Source organism: Borostomias antarcticus (genome assembly GCF_949987555.1).
Source record: "Borostomias antarcticus genome assembly, chromosome: 19".
In the NCBI taxonomy this organism is placed as follows: domain Eukaryota; kingdom Metazoa; phylum Chordata; class Actinopteri; order Stomiiformes; family Stomiidae; genus Borostomias; species Borostomias antarcticus.
In genome coordinates, this window is record NC_140252.1 from 17,201,536 (window position 1) to 17,223,826 (window position 22,291).

Genomic DNA, 22,291 nt, shown 5'->3' on the forward strand with positions numbered 1-22,291 from the left:
GTGTCTTTATTAGGTCTGGTTGAATGATATTGCAATTTAGGAATGGCAGTAGTGTTGGGGTGCAAAGACGTGCCACAGCTGGGAGAGGTCCTCCATCATTCCCATCAGGCTGTGCACCAGTCCCACATCACTGGGAAACACGTACGCCCTTCACAAGTAGGTTGAACCATCAATACAGTATATGTGTTGGGCATACATCAAATTGACACATTCATACATTATCTACACACTCACACGCATAAAACTCCCCAAACGAATGCGGGGGGAAGGGGGGTTATATAATATCCTATTTTTGAAATGTTCCATAGGCTAGGTTTTCTTTTCTTTTTTCTCTTAATGTTTCCCAAAATAAACTATGATCGTTTGCTATATATTCTCTGGACAGATTCCTCACACACACACACACACGCACACACACAAAAACACACACACAATCTGCATGAAGAACTGAATGGTCAGGAGTGAGGGAAAAGCACCAAAATGGAAAGGGGTCAGATCCGATGGGGGACGAAGAACAGAATGACAGACAGAGAAAGAGAGTGAGTGAGTGTGTGTGTGTGTGTGTGTGTGTGTGTGTGTTTGGGTGTGTGTGTGTGTGTGTGTGTGTGTGTGTGTGTGGGTTAGAGAGAGACGGAGAGAACGCCTTCAGAGGGAGGACTCGTACTGTAGGAGTTCGTAGAGGAGGGGCCCGTCCCTATACCTGATGCCCACCGCATTGGGGCTGATGTACTGAAGCACATTTATGGTCCTGCGGAGGCGCCGGTCCACAAAGTGCGCGTCCCAGGCCGGGTAGCGCTTCCTGGGCATGTCTATCTTGATGAGGGGCCCCTCCGGGCGGATGGGCCTGCCGGCTGCGTCCACGGGCTCCGTGGACCTCACCTGGAACACGGGCAGGCAGGTGTCCGCGGCGGCCTCGTCGGACTCCGCGTAGTCCCCCGCCAGGCCCCTGGTGGGCGTGGCCTGGGAGCCCCGGGGCCCCGGCGTGGGCGCCATGGGCTCGGCCTCCGGCGGCAAGGGGAGGCCCCACAGGAGCTCGGCGCAGCAGGAGCTGGCCAGCACGCGCAGCCGGGGGCCCATGGGGTGCAGGACGCCGTAGTAGAGGACCATGCAGGCCACGCCCGAGGCGAAGCACAGGAAGACGCCGCAGAGGGCGGAGGAGGCGTAGGCGTCGGTGGTGGCCGGGTCGCGGTAGGCGTACCACAGGGCGCTGAGCAGGGCGTTCTCCAGCAGCACCACCGTGTAGTAGGTCACCATGCGGTAGCGTGTCCGGCCCTCGCGCACGTTGAACCAGCAGAAGACGTAGACCACGCCCACCACCATGTTGAACAGCACCTCCTCCCACTTGGACATGCAGAAGTCGGTGCCGCCGTGCACTACCCAGAAGGCCATGGCGCACCAGTGCAGCACCACGAAGATGCCGAAGTACAGGTGGAACACGGAGGCGAACAGGGCGAAGGAGAGCACACGCGACGAGATGGTGAACAGGCGCCAGAGGAGGTGCACCAGGGCGCCGCGGTAGCTCATGCTCTTCTTGTCGTCGCGGGAGTCGCGCAGCAGCTTGTGGTAGGAGGCCAGGACCCACGCCAGAGACAGGAGGGAGGCCACGACCGACACGCCTGAAATGGACATGGAGAGAGAGAGAGAGAGAGAGAGAGGGGGAGAGAGAGGGGGGGGGGAGGGTGCAACTAGAGTTTAGCTGTTGTGTTTCCTGAATATCGTGACTGCAGCTTCCGTTGTGTTCTCAAATGCTTTGTTTGAATGTGCAGATCCTCACATCCTCCCTCTTCTGAGGGATTCTGCTGTTGAACGTTTTATTCTATGCTATGCAGTCACGCTTGTTCAGACGTCTTGTTTACTACACCAGTCTTGTTTCCCAAGACAGTCCATACTCATCAAGACATCCGCATAGCTGACAATGCAGTCACCTGCAATGTGAGAAATGGTTCAGCATTATACAGCTACATTATATACTGAGTGGCAGCATATCGCAACTCAACAAAAAAAAAATACGGTTGCTATGGACCTTAAAATGCTGGGTACACATTTCAGAAATGTAGTGAAACCGGTGTGATTGGGTGTGATTTGTGATTGTGATTGAGTGATTCCGTATTCTCTTGTCTCTAGTTTTGAGAGACTGTTGACTTTGAGAGACCATGACTTCAAAGTGAAATCAGAATGGTTATTATAGTAACAATATCTTGTTGTTATTAATATAAATCGAATATAGTACCTATACCTATGAAATTTGACAGAAACTGAATGACAATATAGACTTTGATCAAAGGCTACACCAGCACTTGCTGTGTGCTTTGTCATCAAATATCAAGCCTTGTGACAGGCACACAAATTCCCATAATCAACCTCAAGATACTCGTAGAGAAGAGAGGAGGAAAAAAATATATCTTCAAAGACATCTTCACAGAACAACATTTGTAACCAAAACCCAAAACGAGAAGGGTCCTAGTATGGACCCTTGGGGGACGCCTTACACTGCAGCCGGTCAGCCCTGTTCCTCTGTATCATGATACAGAGCTGTAGCACCAGCTGAGGGGCGCTCTCCAAGAAGGTCTCCAGCAGTCGCAGCATGTTGACGTCCGCGTACTCGTACATCATGGCCCAGTAGAAGCGCCTCTGGTTCTCCTTCTGCCGACGGCTCTGGATCCCCAGGTACATGGTGCGGATGTACCTGCAAGCAGAACAAAGAGAGGGTGGGTGGTTTTAGACGATTTCAGATGATTGATTTTAGATAATTATTCACCGTTCGGTAGAATTCAATGGAAGTATTTGAAGACTCCGTTCTTGTAGTTATAGCATGTTATAGGAAAGGGAAGAAAATGAGGGATGTATGAGATATTAACTGTCCTACTGGTGTCAAATGGCCTGTTGGTATTGATATCAGTCAATATGATAGAGAAATGTCTAACACTGGCTTCAATGTCTGCTGCTACTGTAATGTATACGGTATCTCACACCCGCATAGCTGTATGTGATGTTGACTTTGTGAGAATGTGAAATGAAATACACTTGGCTTTTCTGAGCGGAGGAATACGATGCCGACCGCGAGGGTTTAAGCGAATGGAGAGAGACAGGCGTCCGTCCGGTGGGCAGAGAGAGGCAGAGACAGATCTGTCAGTGGAACGTCTAGCATTGATCGACTGAACAGGTTGGGCGTGCCAATAACGTAACATTCCCCACCACATTCGCCGGGATCTATGGCATCGACAAGCCTTTGTAGTTTCACCGAAGACACGGCTCTTTTCAAGGCTTATTTAGATAATAATGACGCCAAATATCCCTGTGGAGAAAAACAGGGGGGCCATACCTAAAGATTGAGGCTTATTCAAGAACGGTTGAGTAGCGGGTAGGTTGTCGACGAGACAGAGAACATGAGCTTCGTTATCGTAGCACAATATCGTATCGTAGCTCTATGGTGTGTGGCGAGTTGAAAAGCAACTTTTTACTCTGCCTGTCTCCCTCCATCAGTGCTCAGCAGGCCTTATACTTGTAATGACGTTGAAACAACACTAGGTGGCTCAGCTAAACTTTAGTCCGGGCATTTACAGATTTACCGCTCTACCCCTAATCTCTGCTTACACTCGCACACTTTAACCCACAACGCGATCATTATTTTCATTTGCACTCAGCAGGGGAAGTGTTAGCATTAGCAGTGAAACAGTGTGACTCATTGCTAGGCTAGGCCTACGGTAGAAAAAGTGCTACTACTGTACAGCTCTGTACAGCGTTGATAACAATGCCATCTGTTAGTGTGTGGTAGAACACTACTTTGTTCTCATCAGTGTTTTTAAATCTTGAACAGGCTAGCTAGACCAATGAGGGTTGTTAAGAGACGCTGAATGACAGAGGCTGAGATTGAAAATGCGATCATCAAAGTAGGTATCACAAAATGGCTGTTATGAATTGCTGCTGCTATATGAATTCCTAGCGCTGCGTGCAGAGCAAACAAACGTTACAAGTTGGTTTTGTTATCTATCATGTTAGTACTTTGGTAAGAGGAGTCATATATAATAACTTATTTTTCAATGTCAATGTGTCATGTGAATGACACTTCAGACCAATACGCTGGGTCCATAATAATCCGAACATGACAAGGACGGGGAGATGGCAGGGTCCCAGGGAGCCAAAAGAGAGGCTGGCACAGCGGAGAACAAGCTAATTGATTCAAGCCCCGGTGGTAATCAAAGGACTTCTGCCACCTTTGAAAGACACAATTGAGGCACATTTTTGTGCCAAATGTAATAAAGCAGCTCTGAGTTTTGATATGGCTAATTATGACCACAATCATCGTTAGGTGTGGGCTTGTTGTGGAGGGTACTGCAGCAATAGAAGCCAAACAATGAACAAACAATAAAGCACAAAAGATATATATATATATACTGTATGCCTGTGCTGTGGATGACAACATCTCATTGTCCCTGAAAATGTTCAGTGTCGTGTGTCAAGGCCTCTACCTGAGAAAAACCTGACAGGAAATGGAGAGACTGCCGACTCAACAAATACGCTGTCTCACGCGTCTCACCGCGCCAGAGGTTAAAGAGTACTACTGTACAGACGCTCAGTCGTTAACCCCACTTTGCCCTTGTGAGAATACAATGATTGGAAGCTCCATGGTAGTTAAATTGGTTTACAATTCCCCTCTAGTTGGGCGCCCACGGCTGTGTGTGATCAGGACCGAGGGGCCCTATCAGACCAGGCTGGCAGAGTGTCCTCATAAATCTACCACTTGATGCGAAGGCAGCCAACCGAGGACAATGGCATCGCAGGGACAGAAATAGCCCGAACAGTAGCCCTCCCAAAACAAACAGAGAGCCGGCGCTTTCTAAATCCGGGGGCTAAGAAGTGTGACACTCGTCTGGACTCGGTTGAACCCGACCGAAAAAAATCGAACGAGGTTCTCGGCGGTTCAAAGAAAACACTCCAAGCGGCTCCTTAGGGAGGGAGACATCATGACGTCGTGGAACCTTGACCCAGCCACGTTCCCAGACACACACCGGAGCAAGACATCGGATATGCAAGTGTACTGTAAATCCTATACTATAAACATGAAACAACTACAACTTCATTTTTGAATACATCTGTGGCACATCTGCACAGACTCCAGAATTAGGGATGCACCGATACGAACATTTTGGCCGATAACAGATATTAACATTGCTGTTATGGCCGATAACCGATATTTACCGATGTCGATATGTTCTGTATAAAAACAAGTTTATATGATAATCAAATGTTGTACATACTGAAAAATACATGGAAACACTGTTTCTATCCCCCAAATATTTGGAAAAGCTGATAAATCATAGATTTACCACATTGTTTCCTCTCAAAAACAACACACAAGACAGCAGCTAGACATAAATTATTATCTGTTGTTCACATCTGCCCTGTTTTCCACATCGGACCGATACCAATATGATTGCCGATATATCGTGCATCCCTATCCAGAATTCACAATAGTTTTTTTTTTTATCAGGACCAATGAGGGACCAACAACCAAATACCTTTGCATACTATTCCAGCTTTGCTAAAACCAAGAGAAGAGATGCAGCCTGGTGAAAAGTGTTAGTGTTAGATAGGTAGGCCTATCTAACAAAACTGCCATTTCCCACTTTGTTGAGTCAGTCACTCAATTAGCTAACCTCCAGAGACACAGTTTCCCCATCAGTGGCGCGCGACGCTGTGAGGAGATAGGAGTCGATGCACCAGTCGGGAGCTCCCTCTGAAACTGTGCGGGGCCACGGAACTCGCAAATGAGGAGGATGAAGTCTAGACAGCAACTATTTGTGATGACTCAGATACCAACTGACAAGGCAGCCAAAAGCCTAGTTTATATGCTGTATGAGACAGTTGAGCTATAGTTTGTCAGTATAAACTAGGCCTAAACCACCTTATTTATCTAGTGTCTGCTTACAGTACAGGATGTGGACTAAAATATGTTTTTAAGGATACGATTGCAAACGCAAAATGGAGGAGTGACTGTGGTTCGGTGAATCAATGTCCGTGTTGGCCCACCGGCCCATTCTTTACTGTTATGGGATTAGTACCCATGGGCGAAACCAGAGCCAAAGCTTTCACACTATAATGTCGCCGTGATCCGGAGCGCTCAATTCCCCTGTGGTTTCGGGGGGGGGGGGGGGGGGGGGAGTATCTGTGTGTAGCCTGAGGAAAGGGAATTCTGTGTTGGACTTTGGGCATGTGGGGAGGGGTGGTGGTGGTGGGGGGATGGAGAACGACACAACGTTTCGGGATCAATGGCTAAGACTTCCGCGCAGCACCGTCACATCCAGAGGTAGAGCCTGGCATTCCGTGACATTTCTGGGCCGACTGGTAAATGTCAGGGGGAGCTAGCCGACCCTCCTCTCCCGCTAACGACACGCCGCGGAAACCTCCAGAAGCCCTCGGCCTACGCCGGCCTGGTTTCCATTAGCCCAGATGTCACACGTCATGGTGACAGTCCTCGCCGGTACAGTAGGCCTAACGGTACACAACCTTTTACAGTAATGCCGCCCGCAAGTCCATTTTCCCGCTGAAATCAGGCGTTTTTAAGTGTAGCCTACAGTACATACAGTAACATGGAATATTGAATTGAATATGCTCATGTTGAATGTTGAACAGTGTAACATACAATAGTTTGTTACATAGGTTCATGTGTTTCAGTAAGCCTATAAATCAAATAAAATTGTATTTGTGTAGCCCGTTTTAACATTCAATGTTACACAAAAGGCTTTATAAAAGCTCATGAACACCAACAGACAAGAACTCTGAACTGTCAAAGAACACAAGGAAAAACATGAACACATTAATATCATTAATACACTTTCAGTCACAACACTGTCAGACACATTTGAATCCCACTCTTATCACGTTCCCCAACACAGCCGTAATAACCCAGTCATACATGCAGCTTTCACACAAACACACCCTCCTAACACTCCCACTGTGCTGTATCACAAACAACACGCACGCACACACACACACACACACACACACACAGCAAGGACATAACACACATGCACACACACACACGCACACGCATCGCTCATTCCCTTATAATGGGAACTGGTGTCCAGACTGGCATCCTGGTCAAATGGGCCCTGACTCACCCCTCTCCCGCTCCCAGACGTGCCATCCCTCCCCCCCCCTCCTCCCACACCTTCCATCTCCGCCAGGCCCAGAGCGCGGCTCCCCGTGAGTGATCTGTGGCCGGGGATCACAGCGATCTCTCACGCCTCGTTAACCCGGCGTACGCAGCGCCCGGCGGACCGCCGCCGCGACGGGTCATGTTCCGTCCAAACCCCGCCGTCTGCCTGCCTGCCGCCGCCACCACCGCCGGACCTGGGCTGTCGCACCGTGGCCCAGACCGCCTTCGTTACTTAAGAGCTGGGGCATCATGCATTATTAACACACCAAACGGGAGAAGCTGGTGGTGGAAGGGGAAGGTTAGAGCGGGGTAATTAAGACGCCAGGCTTCGGGTGCGAGTACAAAGCACGGCGTGTGAGTGAGGCGGTTTGTCGCAAATTAGTCGGGGTGTTTTTATGTTTACATTTTAGTCATTTAGCAGTAGGTTTAGTAAGTAAGTAAGTAAGCTTTATTTATATAGCGCTCTTCACAGAACGGATGCACAGAGTGCTTTACAGTAATACATTAAAATCAAAGGCAATACAACACGAGACAAAATTAAAACGACACAGAACAGAAAAAACAACGTTGCGAGCAGCAAGGTGTTATAGATGGCCGAAGGCCTGCCTGAACGAGTGTCTTAAGAAGTTTTTTGAACATGAGTTCAGTGGATGGCTCTCTCAGGGCCTGGGGAAGAGCGTTCCAGAGTCTTGGCGCCACCGCCTCAAATGCTCTGTCACCCTGGGTTTTTAGTCTGGTCCGGGGCACCGCCAGGAGACCCTGGTCGGATGACCTCAGCGACCGACTCAGAGAGTGAGGGGGTAAAAGTTCTGAGATGTAGGCTGGGGTCCGTCCGTGAAGAGCTCTGTGGGTGAGTGAAGAGTGTCGAGAGTGAAGTGAGCCGACTGTACATTCCATGTCTTACATTTCCCCCTAGGGGGATCATTAAAGTATCTATCTATCTATCTATCTATCTATCTATCTATCTATCTATCTATCTATCTATGAACAAGTGACAACAGCAGAGTGCTAGAGAAAGGAAGTTGACTTTAGCGATAAACTGTTGGGGGACAGTTACAAGGTTTAAATCTGTTCTCATTGTATTTGCAAGATTTATGTTTTTATGCATCTCTTTTTATGCAAAGCACTATGTGCTACATTGATTGTATGAATGGTGCTATAGAAATAAAAGGACATTGACAAGGTGGAGAGGTTAGTGGAGGAGGAGCCCAGGTGTTCTCTGGAGAGACGGGTCCTGAGTCTCCTGAGAGAGACGGGCAGTGACTCGGCCATCTATAGAATGCACAATCAGAGGAAATGACAACAAATTACTCATACAGTGAAATGTTTTTTTTTCGCATCACTAATCAACCGTCGGAGATACTCAAGCTGTTTCTCTCGGGGCCTACAGTAAGAGAGGGTTTGTCCCTGTCCACACACACACACACACACACACACACACACACACACACACACCCACACACACACACACACACACACAGAAACTCTGTGTGTGGGTGACTTCCTTGCCAAGCTTCTATCTCCCTCTCCTTCACTGACCGGTGAGTCATCTCACCACTCTTACACTAATCCCTTGAGTGGGTGGTGGGTATGATAAGTAGCTCTCACACACACACACACACACACACACACACACACACACACGCATACACACACACACACGCACGCATACACACACACACGCATGCATGCGCCTGCCAGGATTAGCAGCATCTATCATCTAAAGAAGGCCTGTGCAAACTGCCATAATCTCATGTCATAAGATGACTCATAATGGCGTCTCAAACATTGTTTCGACCGCGGGGGTCCTAGAGAGGAGCCCGACCTCATAGTTCTCTGTGCCCGGGCGGAGCTAGCCAGGCATCCTGGGGAGTCAGGGGGTGCAAAACAATGTCTGGTATTTTTCAGTTTCAGTGTATCTGTGTGTAAATGTATTGTATGTGATCTATTTGAATCTGTGTGTGTGTGTGTGTGTGTGTGTGTGTGTGTGTGTGTGTGTGTGAGGTGTGTAGAACGCCAGCTCCGATGAGTCACACCTTGAGTCACTGCAAGTGGGGAGCGTTCTCCCTGGGGTCCAGAGACACCTGGAATACCAACGAGAGCTAACACACACACACACACACACACACACACACACACACACACACACACACACACACACACACACACACACACACACACACACACACACGCACACTGGCACAGTTTTCTCTGCGCCCCCACCTTCCCCTGTGGGGGAAAAAAAATCCAATTTCTTCAGACCTTTGGCTTTGCTTTACTTTCACCTGGCCTCTGTTTGCTTCCCGGGGAGATGTGGGTGGCTGGCGTTACTTCCTGTTGTTTTCTTATTTAGCACCTCAAACACACACACACACACACTTTCTCCCTCTCCCCCTTCGCCGTTTCCTCTCGTTCTCCTCCCCTCGGTTTTATCCGCCCTCCTTCCCGTTACGTCACGACGACGCCCCGCCCGCCGCGGATTGATTTCCCCCCCCGCGAGTAGAAACGGCGCTCGCTTCGGCTCCTCCCGCCAGTCCGTCGGTTGTTGTTGGTGTTTAGAGAACGGCCAACGGTTGTATATTCTGACCCCCTTCATACGGTAGGCACCATTTCTCCGCGGCGCCGCCGTGACTCGTGTCAATAGTCGCGGTCGTGTTCATGCCGAGCCCCGGGTAAAAAAAATAAATAAATATGAAATATAAAAATGTGTTTTTCGAGTTCAGTATCGGAGGTTTTATGAAAGTGTGACGGGGGCAGATTTAGGACCGCTGCGGCCCGCCCGCGGAGCGAACCAGGGAACACCGCAAAAACGCCTCCCCTCGGTCCAGATGGCCGTCTGTGTATTTGAGTGGCCCACAAAAGCCTTTTACGACGGAAGGGAGAGCGATTTGTAGACGAGGGGCAGGTCTTAAATCTCAAAAGGGGAACTTCATACCGGGGTTGACTGCAACTGAACAGAAGTGTGGCGTGTCCAGTTACAGCCTGTCGGGGCCCGTATGGGATTGCTCCTATTCACCAATAAAGGCTCCGATATTTTTAGGATTGGACGCACAGGCAGAATCTACCAAGGTCAAATACAGTACATTAATAAAATAATTCAAAGTAAAGTAAAGTAGTAGTAGTATATTGCAGTATAATTAGTTAGATAGTTAGTTAATTAGTTAGTTAGTTAGTTAGTTAGTTGGTTGGTAATAGGTAGTTAGTTAATTAATTCGTGCATTCATTTGTTTGTCCTTCACAGATGTACCAGAGCCCCACCTAGGAGTTCTTGCCACGATTCATTTTTTCCATCACCAAGTACATTTCGTTTTGTACTGTACATAAAAAAAAATGATGCTTGTTGTCTCAAGGGCCTGTCTACTTTCTAAATCCACAGAGTTCACAGCTTGAAGTGATTAGTAGCTCATCTAGTGCTTGTTCTAAATGTGCCTGTTCTAAATAAAGCGTTATGAGAAATTCACTCTCGACAGAACGAGCTTCTCTCAAAACATGAGGCAGGGCGAATGAAGCCCAAACAACAAACGCTGCATATTAAACTGAATCCTTTGATGTTGCTGCTGCAAACCGTCAGACATGACTGCATCTGCTTTGGCAGAGAAAAACTGACCGGTGCATCTTTGCTGGACTATCTGACGAGAGTCATTTGTGCTGTTTTCTGGATATCCTGAATTGAAAGAAAGTGCTCAAGGGCCCTGCTACTTTTTTGTTTTGAGTTCCGTAAATTAAATACTACTGTATGCACATTAAATGAATAACACTTCAGGCATTTCATATGTTCATAATCATGAAGAAAATATGTTTCCACTCCTTCACAACCACAAAGGAACATACTGTCCATCATGGGTGGGGGACAACATGTTTAGTGTGCACTAATGTGCATGTTTACTTGTTTATCTAATTTTGGGGAATGTCCCATTGTTTTCATCGTACATCATGTATTTGAGTGTGATCCTACATGTATTTGATTGTATTTGCTGATTGGCTTTGACCCAGGGGCTGGTCCTGTATAGAGCTGAGGGACCACTCACAGAACCAGAGGCATGATGGGAACTGGAGGCGCTGAGCAGCAACACACCAGGACACTCCGAGACATACAGTGTAGCTCCGCCCCTTCAGTTTCCTGTGTGCATACAACTGAACTACCTCGGACACCCCCTACTAAATATTATCACCCTAATCATAACGCGCCATAAATAAATGCCATTTAACACAGTCGGTAATGAAAAGTGATTTAGTATTCATGCAAAAGCCCTCAAAATACCGGCTTCGAGATTAATTCTACAATGGAATGCAAATCTGTCGTAATCTACGATTAGAAATTGAGAAATATGCAAATGACGTCTGTGCTTAGCTGCCCAGCAGTTCAACGCTCAGCTCTGCAATGTAAATCATATGATAATTGAATTGGTTTCAATGCAATTCAATTCTTTCCCTGCGGGACCCTGGCGTGGCGCTTTTTCATGTGGCGTCATCAGACGGTCTTTTCCTGTCGCTTATATCTGTACACAGAGCACACACGCTGACCCTCCACATGTAGTGAGAGCAGCTCTCTCTCTCTCTCTCTCTCTCTCTCTCTCTCTCTCTCTCTCTCCACCACTCCTCCCCCCCTCCCTCTCTCCCTCCCTCTCTGCACGGCCGTTTGTCACCATTAGCAACGGCCCTCAGGTAGCGTTACGATCGAGCCGCCGCCGTCACGCGACGCTCCGCCCGCCCCCGGGGGAGAAGGCGTCGGCGCCGGCGCACGCCATCACGTGATGCCCCCGGCGCTCCCCCGGACGGCGGCCAGAGACGCGGCGTAGCGTCCTGAGATGGTTTTAAAGGGCCGTGGGCGGACGCCGGTCCATTGTGCGACGACAAGGATAAGCAAAGGGCAGATTCTAAATCAACGCCCGGGGAAGACTTTCGCCCGCTCTGCCGCTCCCGACAAAAGATTGAAGTGAATAGATCGTCGGGGTATTGGCGGTTATCAGCAGCGGTTGACCTCCGCCGTCCGATATTCAGCTGGACTATCAAGATGAGGGGCGGGACACGGCGCAGATGCTGTGCGACGGTCCGGCGGATCGGTCCATCAACCCCAAACCGCCTCGGGGGCCGGGCGCGGTCCGGCGGATCCGACGAGCGCCGCCCCCCTCCGTCGACTTGACTCGCCGCCGTTCTCGGCCGCCGATAGGGCGGGGTTCGAGACGCTCGGAGCGGTCAGTCCGCCTGCCCCCGGTCGGAGGACGTCGTGGCGGTCAGAGAGCAAGGGGGGGGGGCAAGGCAGCTTCTGTCCGCCCGCCAGGCGCTCGGGACGCGGTTAATTGTGTAGAAATGGCGCCCTTTTCATGCTTGTTTTCCCAGCCAATGAGCATCAGGCCTTGGCTCTGCCAATGACCCCCTCTCAGACGCCAGCTGGGCATAAAGACCAGAGCCAAGGGCAGCTTCTGTCAGGCTATTAGCAACATTAGAGAGATGCACGGATATAACGTCATGCCAAACTTAGGATTTCTGGTGACTACAGTAGTAGTTCTCTTGACTATCTACAGTACATTGAATGCATTTATTTACCTTAATAACATTTGAATAAAAGCGTCTGCAAAATGACTAATGTAATGTAGTGTAATGCTAACTAGTACAGACTCACCTCACTATTCAGTATTTACATCTTATCCCTGTTGGTCGAAGTCACTCGAGAACATGGCTTTCTGTCTTTGTTGACTTTAAAAGAGCAATACCGCAGGTTTGTGTCAGAAACAGTGATATTCAAGGACAGTTCTTTTTTTTTTAACGTTAATTACATGCTGCATCTCTTCAACATGACCAAAATCTGCACTCTGGGGACAAATTATGTCTTTGTCCGCTGAACCATTTCTTCCTGTATGGAACTGAATTCAAAAGACCTCAGAATTGAGAGACATGAACGATCCATTTAACAGTTTTGATTTGTGGCAGAGGGGAAAGACAGGCTTTGATAGCGAATGGCAGGACATCACACACACACACACACACAATTTATTACACACACACAATTTATTACGCAATACTATTATGCTTTGGAACAGATAAGAGGACTAGCTCCTGAGTGTTCTGTCCTGTGCTCAAAAAAAATCAATATTTTATGTCAGCGATAAATTCTTAAAATGCAAGTTTAATTTCAGGTATGGTAACATAACAAGACAATGGCAGTTCTGACTCTCTCCTCACTCCATATCGGCTAAGAAGACCTTGAGAGAGAGAGAGAGGGAGGGAAAGAGAGAGAGAGGGAGGAAAAGAGAGAGAGAGAGAGAGAGAGAGGGAGGGAAAGAGAGAGAGAGAGAGAGAGGGAGGAAAAGAAAGAGAGAGAGAGGGGGGGGAGGGGGGCAGATAGAGAGAGAGAGAGAGAGAGAGAGGGAGGGGGCAGATAGAGAGAGAGAGAGAGAGAGAGGGAGGGAAAGAGAGAGAGAGAAAGAGAGACACGGGCGGTGGGGTCTAGGCTGCGAGCTCGTCTCTCCTCCTGTGGCGTTTTCAGGCTGCGCTCGAACCCGACGAGGGCCCCGGATTACGCTGGGTTTGAACGGGAGCAAAGGCTCGACCCACTTGCTCTTCAAAGAGCACCGACTGACAGCAGAAGGCCCAGCGGTTCTGTCACGCCGAGACACTCCAAGATGGAGTTTTCTGCACTTGAAGACTATAATTAGCGCCAGCGTAGCTTATGCTGCTGGAGAGTTTCGCTGACGGATTCCCGGAACCAAAGAGGGGCTGATTGAAAAGATTTTTCAGGGCGTCCATTTCCTGAAGCTATCGTCGCACATGAAAACATCACCCTTTATGATGCGTTTCTGTTTTTTTGGTGGGGGGGTGGGGGGAGGGGGGGGGGGGGGGGGGGTGCTGGCTAGCTCACGAACGTGGTGGCATCACATTTTTTTCCCCCAACGTCCCGGGGAAGATGGCAGAGGGACGGAGGTGAGAGCCGAGCCAGCATATAGAGTGGGAGAAAGAGAGAGAGAGAGAGAGAGAGAGAGAGAGAGAGAGAGAGGGGGGAGGGGGGGGATGAGGGGGGGGAGAGGACTGGGGCAATAACCGCCAAGAAACTGGAGGAGAGGGATAGGGAGAGAGGGAAGGGGAGGATAGAGAGAAGTGACAGGGTGATGTAGCGACAGAGGAAGAGCACAGAGGAAATGAGAGACAAAGACACAAGGAAATGCACAGAGAGAGAGAGAGAGAGAGAGAGAGAGAGAGAGAGAGAGAGGGGAGGAGACAGCCGAAAGAGAGAGGGAGAGACCCCGGAGGAGACCGAAAAGGGTGTGTGTGGGGGAGGGGGGAGGAGGGGGGCGGGGAGAGAGTGAGCGAGGAGGAGGAGAGAGAGAGAGAGAGAGAGAGAGGAGGATGGAGAGAGAGAGAGAGAGAGAGAGAAAGAGGCCCAGGAGGTAAACTAATCACCGAGCACGCAATGCAATTTTCTGGCTCTGTGCCTCCGCTCTACAGTACCCCCCCCCTCCTATCCCCTCCCCCGCCCCCCCCCCTCCCTCCCCCAGCGCACCGCCCCCCCCTCCCCCGCCTCCCCCTCCCTCCCCCGCGCACCCCCCTCCCCCCACCCCCCTCCTCTCGTCTCGGGGCTCTTTTTACTATTCCTCTCACACACTCTCCTCTCCCCTGTGCTCCTCCATCGGCCCGTACCATTCTGGCGCACACCCCCGCCGCCTCTCCCCTCCCACCCGGCACCGGGAAAAAATGGACCGGCCCCGCTCTTGCCTCCCCGCATTTAAACACGGAGGGGAAAGGAGAAGGCGGGGGGGGGAGGAGGGGGGCGTTGGTGATTGCGGCGGGGGACGGCGCCTTAACCCTTTCAGCGACACGTGCGGCGGGGAAAAAAATATATCAGCGTTCAGCAAAAAAAAAAAGGAGAGAAACGTGAAAATGTGAAGCAGCAGCTGCGTCGTTACATCTCTGTCGTCGCCGCTGCTGTGTGAAAGTGCGTGTGTGCGCGTGTGTGTGTCTGTGTGTGTGTGTGTGTCTAACCAGGGATGGGAGTGTTTAGGAAACGTTTGATAGCGACTGTGCCGACGTGTGGGTGTAGTGTTGGTCGTTCCCCCCAGAGAACCTGCCTCATAGCTCAGCGGCGCCTCGGTGACGATGATGATGATAGATGTTCACCCAGACATGGAAATACGGGAGGCGGCTCCACACGTCTACACACGCGCACGCGCTTGCACAGACACACACACGCGCACAGACACACACACATGCACATGCACGCACACAGATGCATAGACACACATACACATGCGCACACACACACACACGCACACACGCACACGTATTGTATACGCACACGGACACACACACATGCACACACACGCACACATACACACGCACATGCACACACACACGCACACACACACGGATCGGTGCTCACATACAGTACATACACACATTCTCTCTTTCTCTCCCTCTCCTTCACACACACACACACACACACACACACACACACACACACACACACACACACACACCATCTCTCCAGCGTACTCTGGGAACATTTCTGGGCGGGTCTCCCCCTCCCCATGAAACGATGTGTACGTTTGAACACAACCGACTCATCCATGGATATTCCTTAATTCCCTCTTAAGCGGAGTTGCCCCGGAGAACGCGCACAGCGGGGGGCTTCAGAGGGGCCGTCGGACCACTGGGCTATTTTTACAAGGACATCGACTGTTGGGGGAAGATTATTTACGTAACGCGCACATCTGAAAGAGACGAGGATAGTGTTCCGAGGGAACTGGCGAACGCTCAGTTCATCCATCTTCATCGGCACTCCTGTCACAGCGGGCTACCCGAGCCCCCCCCCCCCCCCACCCCTCCCGGCGCACGAAAGACACACACTGAAGCACGCGACTCGCAACCATACAATATGAGCTCACACACACTCACACGGTCACTCACATGCAGCACGCACACAGAGTATCACACACACACAGACGCGCACAGACTGTCAAATAAACTGTCTCTCGCACGCACACACACACACACACACACACACACAGGCACAAACTTGCCCACAGACCCGCACAAACTCACGCAGGTGCAGACAGACTATCAAACACGATCCCACGCACGTACACACACACACACACACACACCTCTAGCTGCTCAGTGTTCTCACACTATACCACACACCATCAGCGGGTGGGAGGGCGACAGCCGACAGCATATGTTGTCGTCCCCACACACACACACACACACACACACACACACACACACACACCGCCCCCAGTCATCAATCTGTGCTCACCATGACAGTCCACACCGAGGAGGTGGTGTTGTGACAGATCAAAACATCAGGCTCGCAGCGGACTTGAGGTCGCTAGCAGCCTAACCTATGCCATCATCCCTCACTGCACTCCTCTCTAGCAGGCTGCTGACAGCGGGCCGTCACGGCCCTGGGACCTAAACAGGAAGTGGCGTTCACCTGTAAAAACTACCACTGCCGCCGGGTCAAAAGTTTGCGGAATGTTCTAGAAAAGAACATTCCCATTTCTAGGTTTCTGAACATAAAATCCCATATGATGAGCTGTTAGCTGTAATTAAATACATTTAATCAGTCCCAGGGCCGGCGGGCGTTCAGAGGTTATAAAGTCACCGCTTTCAAGTGAGGGGGGGAAAAATCAACAAAATGGAGATACGAGGTTTTGACCCAACCGCAAAACTGCGTTGTGAGAACGAGGAGGGCGGACTGGTTCAAGGAGGCAGACATTTCAGAGGGGGTCCTACAAGGTCAGGTAGAGGTGACGGAACACTGCACATATGTAAAGTGTGGATATGTAATCTGATGGGAAATGCAGAAGGCGGTCATCGACGATGCCTAATCCTAATCTAGTCTTAATCTCTTCAAATCAAAAAACGAGAGACGATGATTTGACTGCGGTTTAGCGAGCCCTGAAATCTTCCATCGTCTTCCTCTCGGTCTCTCTTGCTAAGACGCAGACACATACAAAGCCCCGCCCCCTCAAACACATACACACACACACACACACACACACACACACAGAAACCACACTGCTTCCTCTCACACTCACTCACTCACTCACTCACTCACTCACGCACTCACACACACACACACACTCACACACACACACACACACACACACACACACACACACACACACACACACACACACACACACACACACACACACACAGAAACCACACCGCTTCCTCTCACACTCACTCACTCACTCACTCACTCACTCACTCACTCACGCACTCACTCACGCACTCACACACACACACACACACACGCACACACACACACTCAAAGTCACTGGAGAGCAGAGTCCTGTCTATCCCAGCACTTCCACACATCTAGGCAAGGCAAGTTTATTTGTAGAGCACATTTCAGCAACAAGGCAATTCAAAGTGTTACATGAGACATTAAATCATCAAGACAAAGTGCAAGAAACACACAAAAGGTCACATAAAACAAAATGGAAAAAAGGACATTTAAAAAAAAATGCAGGAAAAATAAAATACAGGAATAAAAGTTACAGAGCATATGAATGAATACTTATTTGATTTAATAAAAAGCAACGGCAAAAAGAAAAGCCTTCAGTCTCGATTTAAAAGAACTGGGAGTTGCAGCAGACCTGCGGTTTTCATCTAGTGAGTGACCCTCCCCCCCCCCCACACCCCCCCCCCCACCCAAACAGAGGACTAACAGAGTATATGATAGGGCACCCAACAGACTGCAGTGTAGCAGAATAGAAGCCTTGATTTATGGTGTCAGCTTTTACACACACACAAGAACGCACGCACACACACACACACTTGGCTACGATGACACCATCAACTCGTGTCTGCTAACAGTGTGTGTGTGTATGTGTATGTGCGTGTGTGTCTGTGTGTGTGTGTGCAAGCACACAGGAGTGCCTGTGTGTGCCACTGTGTGTGTGTGTGTGTGTGTGTGTGTGTGGGTAGGGGTGGAGAGCAGATCAATATTAGGATCCTGGGAATCCTCCTGTTCCTGTGTGGATCTATGCCGGGAGAGCTGGCTCATGTGCTGACAGGGCGAGGCCCTCGTTCCCTGGACCCCCCAGAGGCGGGGTCACCTGGGCCCCCCACACCCCTCCCACAGGCCCTACACAACCCCCAGAGACGGGGCCACCTGAGCCCCCCACAGCCCTCCCACAGGCCCTACACAACCCCCAGAGACAGGGCCACCTGGGCCCCCCGCACCCCTCCCACAGGCCCTACACAACCCCCAGAGACGGGGTCACCTGGGCCCCCCACACCCCTCCCACAGGCCCTACACAACCCCCAGAGACGGGGCCACCTGGGCCCCCCGCACCCCTCCCACAGGCCCTACACAACCACACAGACGTCAGCGGATGGAGGGAGTTCACTCAGCACGGTCGGGAACCCTCTCTGGTGCGGACCAGGCATGTGTGCTGTGCCATTTAAAAAAAATACACCCAGACTACAGTGAATGAGAGAGGGCCCCTCCTACAGGCCCTGCTCTGTCAATGAGAGAGGGGCCCTCTTACAGACCCTGCTCTGTGAATGAGAGAGGGCCCCTCTTACAGGCCCTGCTCTGTGAATGAGAGAGGGCCCCTCTTACAGGCCCTGCTCTGTGAATGAGAGAGGGGCCCTCTTACAGACCCTGCTCTGTGAATGAGACAGGGCCCCTCTTACAGGCCCTGCTCTGTGAATGAGAGAGGGCCCCTCTTATAGGCCCTGCTCTGTGAATGAGAGAGGGCCCCTCTTATAGGCCCTGCTCTGTGAATGAGAGAGGGCCCCTCTTATAGGCCCTGCTCTGTGAATGAGAGAGTGATGAGAGAGAGAGGCTGGATGTGAACAAACATGTATTTTTTGGAAATGTTTCTGTACAACTTTTATTTAACCACGCGGGTCAGTTATGACGAACCAGTCCTCGTTTACCAATGATGGCCTGTCCGGCGTAGTTGCGAATAATTTATTGTCATGCGTCAATAAAAGTTGTATTATACGATTTATTGTATTTTGCTTGTACCATTAGTTACCAGTAGTTACTAGTAGTACAGTAGTTACTTATGTAGTTAACCCCCCCCCCCCCCAATCCCTAGCATCCTATTTAAGACCATTGTTACTGTACATGGATTTTTTTTTTCCAGTTTCCATGTAATACGAAATGTGTAATCAGAGCTGGGAAATCCTCTGTCTCTATTTAATTATGATTATATCCTTCCTAAAATCCCAACTAAGCTCATGGGTTTGTACCTGGAAACAAAGACAGACATTTCTATGAAATTATGTGAAAGCAGAACTGGAAAACGCAGCTTTGCCTGTTCATATTGAATTCTATGGTTACATCCTTCCTAGAATCACAACTAAGCCCATGCAGTGTTTGTTATTGCAAAGTGGACCAATGAATGGACTTCTCAGATGTAATGCAGAAGTAATTAGCCAGTGTTATGACTCAAAGTTGCCAATCAGAATTACATGCAATTACATGCAGTGAGAGGTAAGAGAGAAGGGAATGAACGGCATTATGAGTACGGTTTGTGTTCATCTGTAATTCGTTGTGTGATATTGGTTCTAATTGTTAGTCGAGCTGCTCTCACATGCCACATGTTCACTGTTCAGCGTTAGTCATTGTTTTCGTTTAGACGGGGTCCCGTTGTTTAAGTCGGTATGTAAAGCTTTGAGTTAATTGATGTCTATGTGCTCGATATATAGAGTCAATAATGCTCGCAAATTATTTCTGCACAGCGTCTGAGAAGTCCGTTCACTGGCCCACATTACAACACCAAACACTGGGCTTTGCTGGGACCATTCTGGGACCAATTCTAACCATAGAATTAAATAGAAACAGTTTAAGCTGCTTTTTCCAGCTCTGATTCCACATTGTTACATAGAAATGACTGTCTTTGTTTCCAGGTAGCACACCATGAGCTTAGCTGGTATTTTAGGAAGGATATAAACATATAATTAAATAGAAATAAATAATGTATTTTCCAGCTCTGATTCCACATTATTACATGGAAACCGTCTCTGTTGCCATAACAAATCATGGGCTTAAATAAGATGTCAAGAATGGATTTGGGGGAGGGGGGGTAACTACATAGGTAACTACTACTAGTAACTACAGGTAATTTTCTAATAATTATGTAGATATTACCATGGTATTACCCTATTATTACCAAGCTGTGTGGAGTACCACTTTGCTCTTGCATATTTTGTGATCCTCTTAACACCTCTCAACCTCATTATACCCGACAATGAGGATGAGCTCTGAGATGAATGAACTCCCTCAGACAAAATAGCAGCTTATTTCCTATAAATGATGTTTTCCCGTGTCCCCCCCCCCCCCCCCCCCCCTCCCCCCCACCGACCCCACAGTGAGGCAGGCTGCATGTTCAAGAGATCAGGTGACACCCTGGAACACAGGTCGCCCATTACTCATACAGAGCACTTTGAGATTGGGAGAGAGAGAGAGAGAGAGAGAGAGAGATGGAGAGAGAGAGAGAGAGAGAGAGAGAGAGATGGAGAGAGAGAGAGAGAGAGAGAGAGAGAGAGAGAGAGAGAGATGGAGAGAGAGAGAGATGGAGAGAGAAAGCATCAGAGACGATAGACGACCCTTGGGAGTCTCTAAGTGAGGGTAACCGGACTCCAACATGTTGCAGTCTGGGAAATCTCCTGATGAATTGAACGAAGGGGGAGGAGGGGGGAGGGGGGGGGGGTCTAAGAAGAAGAGAGAAAAAGTGGGCCTGGAGCCAAGGATTCCATTTCATTCACAAAACCCCAGAGCATGAGTAACCTTCTGCTCCACGCCTGCCTCCCGGTCAAGCCCTGAGAGAGACGCAGAGAGACACAGAGCTCTCCTCTCCTCCGTGTCCCTCCCTCCCTCCCTCCCTCCCTCCCTCCCTCCCTCCCTCCCTCCCTCCCTCCATCCTCTTACGCAGTCATTCTCTCGTTCACTCAAACTGTCTCTGTATCTGTGAACACCCGTTCTACCTGCACATGAAACGATGCAGAGCTGGAGGGGGAGAGAGAGAGAGAGAGAGAGGGGGGGGGAGAGAGAGAGATAGAGAGAATGAGAGAGTGGGAGAGAGAGAGAGAGAGAGAGAGTGAAAGAGAGAATGAGAGAGAGGGAGAGAGAGAGAGGGAGAGAGAGAGAGAGAGGGGGGGGGAGAGAGAGAGAAAGAGAGGGGAGAGAGGGAGAAAAGGAGAGAGAGAGGAGAGAGAGGGAGAGAGAGAGAGGGAAAGCGGGATAGAGAGGGGGAAAGAGAGAGAGAAGGAGAGAGAGAGGGAGAGAGAGGGAGAGAGAGGGAGAGAGAGGGAGAGGGAAAACCGGAGAGAGGGGGTGAGCGGGAGAGAGAGAGGGGGAAAGAGAGAGAGAATGAGAGAGAGGAAGGGAGGGAGAGAATCTGGATTGCAGGGGAAAAACCCTGCGCGGAAAATCAAAGAGAACGGGGGTGGAGGTACAGGAGGAGGCGCGATTAGAAGAAAAACACAGAGAAGACGCAGAGAGAGGAGAGAGAGAGTGAAGCGATAACGACAGAGAGAGAGAGAGAGAGAGAGAGAGACAGACGAGAAGACGTGACAGGCGGGGGGACCGACCCCGGCGCGAGAACGCAGCCCTGAACACGGACGGGACAGGAGAGGGGCGTTGAGCCCCCCGGTCGCACTCCCGAGCGCCCCTGCTCTTTCGAGGATGTCGCGCCCGTCGGATGTCACGCGCCCTGGCGGAGATGTGGGCCTACAGCTCCAGCAGCTGTGATCTGCTGAAGGTCAACACTCGCGTTAGGGGGGGAGTTGAGCTGGACGAGCTCTGTTTTCCTGTATCAGAGAAGGCCGCTCCCTCAGCGAGTGCTGATTGATAAAAGAGCATAAATGGAGCTTGGTTGGTTCCAATCCCTGAGAAAATACTAGACTGGGATCTGCACAGGGTTTAATATGACCAATCCACCGACTGAAGTGACTCATTAGACGTGGGTGGGTTGTGTGTGTGTGTGTGTGTGTGTGTGTGTGTGGTGTGAGTGTGTGTGTGTGCATACATCACAAATGTCTATGAAAATTAAAATGCGCATGTGTGTGCTTGCGGATGTGTGCAGACTAGGATCTGGATTTGTCCGTGTGCGTGTGTGTGTGTGTGTGTGTGTGTGTGTGTGTGTGTGTGTGTGTGTGTGTGTGTGTGTG

The 22,291-nt window shown here is 50.0% G+C and overlaps 1 protein-coding gene across 1 annotated transcript in view; it reads right to left on the bottom strand.

The window, feature by feature from the left end:
• Window positions 1-645: 645 nt before the first annotated feature.
• xkr6b (XK, Kell blood group complex subunit-related family, member 6b) overlaps window positions 646-22,291 on the bottom strand; it is a gene marked incomplete at both ends in the record, with an annotated part of 45,423 nt that continues 23,777 nt past the window's right edge. The window contains 2 exons of the mRNA XM_084453740.1: window positions 646-1,616; window positions 2,490-2,686. Of these exons, the coding sequence (XP_084309866.1) occupies window positions 646-1,616; window positions 2,490-2,686 (1,168 nt within the window). The remainder of the gene's footprint in view (window positions 1,617-2,489; window positions 2,687-22,291) is intronic.